At 28.8% G+C, this 9277-nt stretch overlaps 1 protein-coding gene across 1 annotated transcript in view; it reads right to left on the reverse strand.

Annotated features, from left to right (window-relative positions):
* LOC111631849 (DDB1- and CUL4-associated factor 8-like) overlaps positions 1–9277 on the reverse strand; it is a 47594-nt gene that overhangs the window by 24328 nt on the left and 13989 nt on the right. The window contains exons 3-4 of the mRNA XM_023376180.1: positions 6871–6965; positions 4652–4756 (exon numbers count right to left, since the gene is read on the reverse strand). Coding sequence (XP_023231948.1) covers positions 4652–4756; positions 6871–6965 — 200 coding nt within the window. The remainder of the gene's footprint in view (positions 1–4651; positions 4757–6870; positions 6966–9277) is intronic.

Genomic DNA, 9277 nt, shown 5'->3' on the forward strand with positions numbered 1-9277 from the left:
CAACACTCATTCGACCATGAAAGGGAGCCAGTATTTAAACGAGGCTTAATTTTCTAATTTTTAACGATACAATAGCGACGATTATTATTTTAAAAAATTTTTGTTAGGCTTAACATCGATGAAAATTCAACGCAAAATAGGTTAATAGCGATATACTAATATACTAATTACATGGGATATAATAATATACTACACAAATAATGGATTTTTTCATACTTTTCGGTTATCCGACTTTTCAATTATCCGACCAACCCTAGTCCCCAATTGGGTCGGATAATCGAGGCTCTACTGTATTACTAATATTTTTTTTTTTTTTGCTTTTGTTTCTTTTTATTGATTTTATCAATATTTTTAGTATTAAATGTTACTTTTATTGTACAGAAAAAATTCTTTGTCTATAACTATGAAATAAACATAAAAAATGAAAACTTAAATGCTTATAATTATCATTTCATGCATGTAAATTTTTCTTCTAAATAGTATCATTATTTTTTAAATTTACAGACAAAAATTTACAGTATCATTATTATTATTACAGTTTATAACAGGAGAACATTGGAATGCAGACCATCTACCAACTCCCAACAACAAGTGGCTCTGAATTTAGAATAGAAGAGTGATCCACTCCAAGCCAGATATGCCTTTTGAACATGAGAGAATTAATACATTTCTGGACAAGTAGATCATTGACAACCATCATCACAATCTGCTCTCTAGCCTGTAGAAGTGAAGCCAGAAAAACAAAAAATATTTCTATTGGCATCTCACAGAATATCAAGTGGCAAATTATCTACCATCAATATGATGTTTTATTCTACATAGTGATTCAAGCAGCCTGTCACCATGGCACCATTAGCAATGTTTAACAGAATAAATAAGTACAGTTGAGCATCGATTATCTGACTCAATTGGGGACTGGGGTTGGTTGGATAACTGAAAAAACGGATAACCGAAAAATATGAAAAAATACATTATTAGTATAATATATTAGTATATCTCATGTAATTAGTATATTAGTATATTGCTATTAACCTACTTCGCATTGAATTTTCATCGATGTTAAGCCTAACAAAAATTTTTTTTAAATAATAATCATCGCTATCGTATCGTTAAAAATTAGAAAATTGAAGCCTTGTTTAAATACTGGCTTTCTTTCATGGTCGAGCCATGTTGCCAGCTAAAACACATAAAAATACTATTAAAGTAGCCAAAACATAGCCAAATATTGTAGCACCACATCACTAGCGGACATTTGAATTTGCCGACTAGAACGGTCGGTTATCTGATGTGACCTGGTTAATCGGGGGTCGGATAATCGATGCTCTACTGTATATACAAAGTTCTTAGAAACCACACTCTACAAACTCAATGTAATTAAATTAATTAATTATAGTCAGGGAGCATCCTTTCCATTCCAACAGGACAAATGGAAGATCACTGATATCGGCAGAACTTCTGGAAGACTATTTTGGCTGCATCTACCCTAAAAGTTGTTCCTCATCCCTCACTTCACACCACAGGATAGAGTCTTGGAACCAAAATGTAAACTTCATAAAGATTGATTGGATCATGCTATCCATGATACTCAGAACAGTATGCCAAAAACAAGCAAAATCCCTTCTTGGCATACATATTAATCCAAGAATTTGTTCTTAAAGGTAGGGGATGAGTTGTTTAGTAAACACAACCATAAAGACTATCAGAACTCAAATATACATTGAACTATTCCTAAAGGAGGAATGAGTCAGGGTCAATTAGAAAACTCATTCTAACCCTACTCAAGGTCAAATAATTGCCAGTTAATCCAGAGCAACAATAGACAATATACAAGGATCGTTCAAAAAGTAATGCACCATAATTGGAAACCATTTCATGGTCTTTGGGAAACAGATCATGACATGGCTCCACTTTTGAGGCATTATATCTGGAAACTTTGCTAACATTGTGGAAATTTTCAAGTCCCACTGCCAAGCAGAACCACTGCAACTTCACTGAAAAATGGCAAATGTCAGCAATGTGCAATAATAGAATTCCTCATTGCTAAAGAGAAAATGATTGAAATATTCACAAGCAATTGTGTGATGTCTATGGTACTGCAGCTGTCAACCAAAGCACTGTCAGTCATTGGGAGAAACATATGAAGTCAATGACAATAGGAATGGCAGATCTCTGCAATTTGGCATAAACAGATATCCCACTACAGTTGTCACAGCAGCCACAATGAAACAATTCAGGAGAAATGATGTGTTATAGTCAACAGCTGGAAAAATTCTTGTGCATTAGTGCCGGGAGTGTTCACCAAATCATCCATGAACTTGGGTATGCCAAAATATATTCTTGATGTGACCTGGAGTAGTTCATGATTGACCAAAAATCAGCAAGGAAAACCATTGCATCAGAAGCCATGCAATGCTATGAATCTGACAGCAACAAGTTCTTGGCTTGCATCATCACTGGATATGAAATGTGGGTTTACCACTTTAAACTTAAAACAAAGCAGCAATCACTGGAATGTCACCATCCTCATTCACCATGGAATGAAAGGAAAAAAAAAAAACAAATTTGTTCCATCAGCAGGAGAGGTTATGATCAGTGTGTTTTGAGACATTCATGGTGTCATTTTGATGAATGTTAAGCATATAGGATCCACCATTTGCTCAGAGGCTTATGTCAGTATGCTGAAAAGGCTCAAGAAGTGTTATCAACTTGTCAGACATGAGAAGGACTTGTACAACTTGCTCCTTCAGCATGACAACATGAGACCACACCCAATCATGAAGGAAATCATGAAACTGGGTTATACAGTATTGCCGCATCCACCTTACCTTTTTACCTTTTTGGACCTTTGAAAAATGCACTTTGTGGGATAAAATTCCAGACAGATGAAGATGTTGTCAGTGCTGTGAGAAAGTGAAAGATGCACAGGATTAGGATTGGTACCGAGCCAGAATACATGCCCTCCCTCAGTGCTGGTATATGGCCAAAACAAGGACAGAGACTTTGTTAAAAAAAAAAAAAACATGAATAGCTGAAAGTAGCAGATAGGAGATGTCCAAATTTCACAACTGTATGCAACATACTAGCAGCAAAATAAATTCTGGTGCATTAATTTTTGAATGAACCTTGTATCAGGTAAGTTACCATACTAATGAGTGAGGCAGAGATTAGAAATTTCTGACACTCCTAGGGAATTAATTATAAGGTTCCAATTTCCAAACTCTTTCACCCTCATTTAGAAAGCTTGATCCAGTGAGGGCAAACAGGAGTAAAGGTATATATCTCTAAGTTTCTGTTACTGGTTAAACATTAAAGAATTAAAAGCTATTGGCTTTATTCAGTAACACATCATACAAAAAGCAGTTGTTGATGTAGTTTTTATTGAAGCAGAAGTCTAAGGACTGAAGACCCAAAAGTACATATCTCTGTTTATGAGTTGAAGAAATGAGGAAAGAAGCTGAGAATAGGATTTCTTCAATACATTTGTTTTCAAGTAGGGATTTGTTCATATGGTTGCATAAGATACTTATAGATATATATTAGTGCTGAACATCTAGTACCTGATTTTGTATCCAGTACCTCTTTAAACAACAGCATACAATATGAAANTAACATTAGGGTATTTTAAATCTGATACATAATATTAGGTTTAATTTTGTAATCTTGTCAAAGTTATTAATTGGAATGTTCACATGAGAGGCAGCAATTATAGAATGCAATGTAGAATAGTGCAAACATACTTTGTCTTTGCAACAGTCACAGAGAAACAGTTTTGTAAGTCAAAACTTTGTTTTGGCTTACAAAATTAGTCAATAGAAGATATTAGAACAACAAATAGTATTCATTATTGACCTTAATTCTGCAAGCCAAAGCATACAGTTTACTTTCTCTTGGACTGTCATTATTTTGGATCACTAATGGGGTCTGTAAATAAAATTAGTTCCACATTGAAAAAATTATCATGTGAAAAATTTGAAAAGTTAGGCTATCAAATATTATTTATGTTACAGTTTTAACACTTGTATATTACTAGTTATTGAAATGTAAAACTGCACACAGACTTTTTGATAATCTTGTATCAAGAAAAGTGAAAGTTAACACATTAAAGCTTCCTTATATTTATAATGTTATGGTTTTATGAAAGATTACAGCAGAATGTTTTATGATATGAAATACTTATATGCAAACTTATTATTATTAGCAAATAAGATGTAAAAATATTAATGCTCAACTTTTCATATCATCAAATATAGCCATATTGATAAATGATAAATTCTTTCTACATCTTACTGGTATAATATATTCTTGTCTACCTCAGTTATCTTCTTTGTGTCAGGCAATAAATTAATATCATTTCATAAACTATAAAAAGTATGCTATAGCATACATATGCCACAAATACCTTCATTTCAATGACATAGTCATTTAAATTAATGTATCATCATCACTAGTTAATTTTTTTAAAGTCAATTATTTTGCAATTTAAAATTTTAGAATTTCTCTTAGATGTAAAAAAATGTATTTTCAGTTCTTCAAAGCAGAGACAAATTAATATTATATTTCGCTAAACAGTTTGATTATATTGTATATTTTTATAATGTCTAAAATATATAAATAAACAAGTAATCATCTATTTATACATAAAAAAACTCACCTTATAAAATGATCTCTACCTCCAACTGCAAACTCATAAGGATTGTTTGGATTTACAAAAATAGTATATAAAGGTATAATCTGATCATCTCTACATGTAACAATTCTAGAAAAACAAAAAATATTCAATTTACATAGATATTTCTATAATTTATAAAGTATTCTTAATTAATAAAAATGATCCCTTAAAATTAATTTCATATTGAGAAAATTTTATTTTCATCATTTTAATAACAAACCTAATTAATAATTAACTTCTTACTTAAGAATAGAACATATTCGCTCTTATATTAAACTTAAATACTAAATCAAAAATAAACCAAACTTTTGATATTGTTTAACAGCAGCTATAATCACAAGCACATGAACATTTGAACATTTTCTTAGACATGCCAATATTTGTTGGATACAGAGTAGATGCATACATATGAATGGATTAGAACACAAAACATCAAAGTATGAATATGAAGATGTGCCATTGAAATTTCTGAAAGGATGTATCAAGAGCAGAAAAATCAACATTAAATTACTTGATTGCTAACTGTTCTATCAATTTGTTGTATTTCCTTTGGAATTAGCACAAGGTTGCTGTTGAAAACAAATCACACAGGAACTCTTTCTGAGTGGAAAACATAGATTTATTTTTAGTAGATTTATTTAAAAGGATATTTATCCTTTTAAATAAAATAAATAATAAATAAATAAATCCTTTTAAATTATAGAAAATAGATCTACTTTTTCCATTCAGAAAGAGTTCCTGTGTGATTTTTTCCAACAGCAACCTTATGCTAATTCCAAAGGAAATACAACATGAAATTCTGTGTCAAACTTGATAAAACTCTACTTAAATATTTAATTTGCTTAATGAAACAAATAACAATGACAACATGTTGCCCACAAAAGTGGACAAATGACATAAGCATTAATTAATAATTTATATATATTATATATTAAAGTAGTGAATCAATAAAGGATAATCCCATCCTGGTATGTCAGCTTTGAGAAGAAATGACTTCCCAAGTTCACAAAGAGAGTCATTAGACTGTAGACAATCATTAAACAAGCTGGTTAACATTTAAAGAATTTTGCATGACTCCATACACACCATTCCTCATAATAACCTGAAAATGCATTATGTTTGTTTATGACTATTAACATATGAGAACATGCACCCTAATTACAGGAAAACTGATAGACACAGTTGATTAAAGTATTCTGAACGGTTATAAAAATCTGATGTTTTTTTGTATGATCTGATGAGCAAACATGCCTCATCAATATGAAACAATTACCTCAAAGAGTTAACATAAATAAAATCTCAACATTAATAAATCAATTTAAAAAAAAATTTAAATCATCTCTACAAAAGCACTTTTTAAAATATTCAATGACAAATATTTTAAAGTATATTTTAAAGTTAATCAGCTGATTTTAATCATTGACTAAATCTTAAAATAATTTCATTATTTTTCAAATCATAAACAAACAAAAAGTGTATCCATGAGTAGTACATGTCATAACACTGAAGTCAGACTTGATGACTCTGTGAGCTAACCATGCTTGTTATTACCTTGCTATGTGTGATGAGAAACACCTCTTGAACATACAGTCACTATGGACTCAAGAATTTTGAAATTCTAAGTAAATAAATAAAAATTCTATGTACATTTCTCACTTTATATAATCAAAATAAAATAATTTGATCCTAGATAAATGTCAAATATTTTTTGGGACTCAATTGTAATGTTTTGAAGTCTTCCCTCAAATAACATTTTGTTTACAAGAATTTTTTTTGTTACAAACCCTGTGGACTACCAGCTATTAAAAGTTTGTAAACATAAACCTTTACAGGCATAGATGATTTGCAATATTTTTACATAAATTACATGTATGTTGTCTTAATTTTCAGTAGTTTTTCTTCTTTATGCAACTTTCCACTACAAACAATCTCCGTTCTTTAGTGTATGTCATTTCCAATCATGGCACACATTTTAAATAACAATAATCTTACACTAGTCTTAGGAGTCAGTGCTGCACAATGAATCATTAAGCAATCAGTCACTGATTTGTGACGTTGTCAAGTTCATTCCTTGAAAATAAATTTTCATTTGATCAGCCAATAAAATTCTCTACAGTTACTTGTTAAAATATTATTTCAGATAATAAATATTTTCAACAAATTCACAATTAAAAAACAACTCTAGAAAATAAATTAGTTACTTTTCTGGTTTATTTCCTCTCAAATCAACTTCATGTACTACTCCATCTTCTCCACAAGTTAGAAATGTATGAGGAGTATCAAGTATAAGAGCAAGCTACAAAATAAAATACTTTACTAAAATTCGATATCATAAATATATATAATTTTTCAGCTTAAAATTATTATTAAATAATGACATTGCCTGCCTGATGAATAATTAGCATAATATGGTAAAATATAATACTGTATTATATTAATTCTACATATAATTTAGGCAGATAATAAAATTATAATTAATTATTTTGTCAATATATTTGCACTAGTTGATGACTATAGAGATAACAATTATACTTTAATGATTTGTCCATGTGTCGTCATCATAAAATAGCTTGGAATTATAATTGCTGTTAATAAACATTAAAATAAATGAAAAGCACCTTCATCTTTTGTCAAATTTTATTAATATGTTTATAATTGTACCATTGCCAGAGGAAAGTTTTTAGAGTTTTGCATATTGAGGCAGATTAATTTTATAAACTTTGAATCTGAACAAAACATTATTAATAGGAAATGTTCTTGTAAAACAATTGTTATTAAAAAAGTTTCCATTATATATTTGAAAATTATACAAAACAAACTTTTCTTTCTTCTAAACATTTAGTATATATGAAATATTTAATTTTTTTGATTCTGAAAGCATTATAAAGTTTATTCCTACAAAAATATTTATAAATTTCAAATCAGATACATTTATAAAAAATCATTAAAACTTCTGAAATATGTATTAGCTTTTTCCTAAATCTAACAATTTTAATCAAATATTTTTCTACCAAATTTTATAGCTCAAAAGCCAGAGTAAGTAAATTTGAACATAGACGAAATCTGAAAATTTGTACAAAATTGAAAATATTGTTTAATAAAATATTTTCAATTTTATTTAACACTGAAAAACCTCAGCCTTTTTTTCTTCTTCTTCTTCTTTTTTCTTTTTGCATTAAAAATTTGTGGTGTAAAACCTTCCTAATCATTTAAATTTTATAGCTTTTTTTTTGTTAGTTCTTACATTTTAAATATTTTTGTATTGAATATTCCCTACAAAGATAAACAGCAATATATAATTACAAACAAATTAACCAACAGTTTAAAATCAATATTTTTAATAAAAAAATAATTTTGAGAATCTTAATCTAGTCCAAACCATCTGTACTTTCTGATAATTTTCTTTTATCAGAAAAAATAGTTCATATAGAAAAAGAGTGCCAAAGGATATTAAGATCAATTTATTAGAATACATTAAAATTATAATTTAAATTCAATTGAATATTCTGAAGTACAAATAAATATTCTACAAAATTAATGTAATGATTATCATTACCTTCTTCTTAATACTGAAACAAATCACAAACACACTTTAAACAAGCTTTAAATTCCAGTAATGAAAAGTTCTTATAAAAAAATTTTTGTTTGCACATTCCAATTTGGAATTTCGTTAATTTAAAGACCTGGGGCAGATCTTTCCAAGGTCAAAAATGTTTGTCAAAAGTTTTTTTATTAAAAAGATTTTTGTTACTGAACTTTAAAGTGTGTTTGTAATTGTTACCTTAATGTAATTTTGTAATACATTAGACTACTTTTTATATTTACTTTTCTAACACTCTTTAATTACTTTTCAGTTTATTTCTTCTTCCAAATATACGTTTTACATTGTTTAATTCATTTAAATATTATTTTTAAACTTAAAATTTAGCATAAACATGCTGATTTTAAGCTTATAGAGCTTATGTATAAGAAAGTTCAGAACTGTATCTTTACAATTTATTCAAATTTATATGAAATACACAAACTTGCCTTATGTACTGCTCCTTGATGTTGAGCTAATTTTCTAGTACCTTTACAAACACCTGTGCTTGAAAGTTCTGCTAACCGCACCTGACCATCTCTTGCACAGCTCACTAGATGACAATCTCCACTTAAAGGCATAAATTTTGCCTGTAAAAAAATTTTATATCATTTTCTTTTAATAATCAATCAATCAAACAAAAAAATTTACTTGGCTAAAACTGATTAGAAATATATTTATTTAACAAATTTCTCATTACAAACAGGCATCTGTAGTCCTAGATTTTTTTATCATTAATAAATTTATTAGCCTAAAATTAAATAATCAGAAACAAAGTTAAATCCAATCATCTCAACAAAAATTGTTAATTAATAATACATAAATATTATTTTTTCATTCAGTTTTTGACAGAGATTATTATTAAAGAATTTAAACAATTTAAAAATTCTGTGCATATTAATTGTAAATAAATACTCCTGTGATATATGAATGTACAGTAGAGCCTTGATTATCCGACCCCCGATTAACCGACACCTCAGTTAACCGACCATCCTAGTCGGCAAATTTTAAATGTCCGCTAGTGATGT

Source organism: Centruroides sculpturatus, unplaced genomic scaffold (assembly GCF_000671375.1).
Source record: "Centruroides sculpturatus isolate CEXI.00-Female unplaced genomic scaffold, Cexi_2.0 scaffold591, whole genome shotgun sequence".
In the NCBI taxonomy this organism is placed as follows: domain Eukaryota; kingdom Metazoa; phylum Arthropoda; class Arachnida; order Scorpiones; family Buthidae; genus Centruroides; species Centruroides sculpturatus.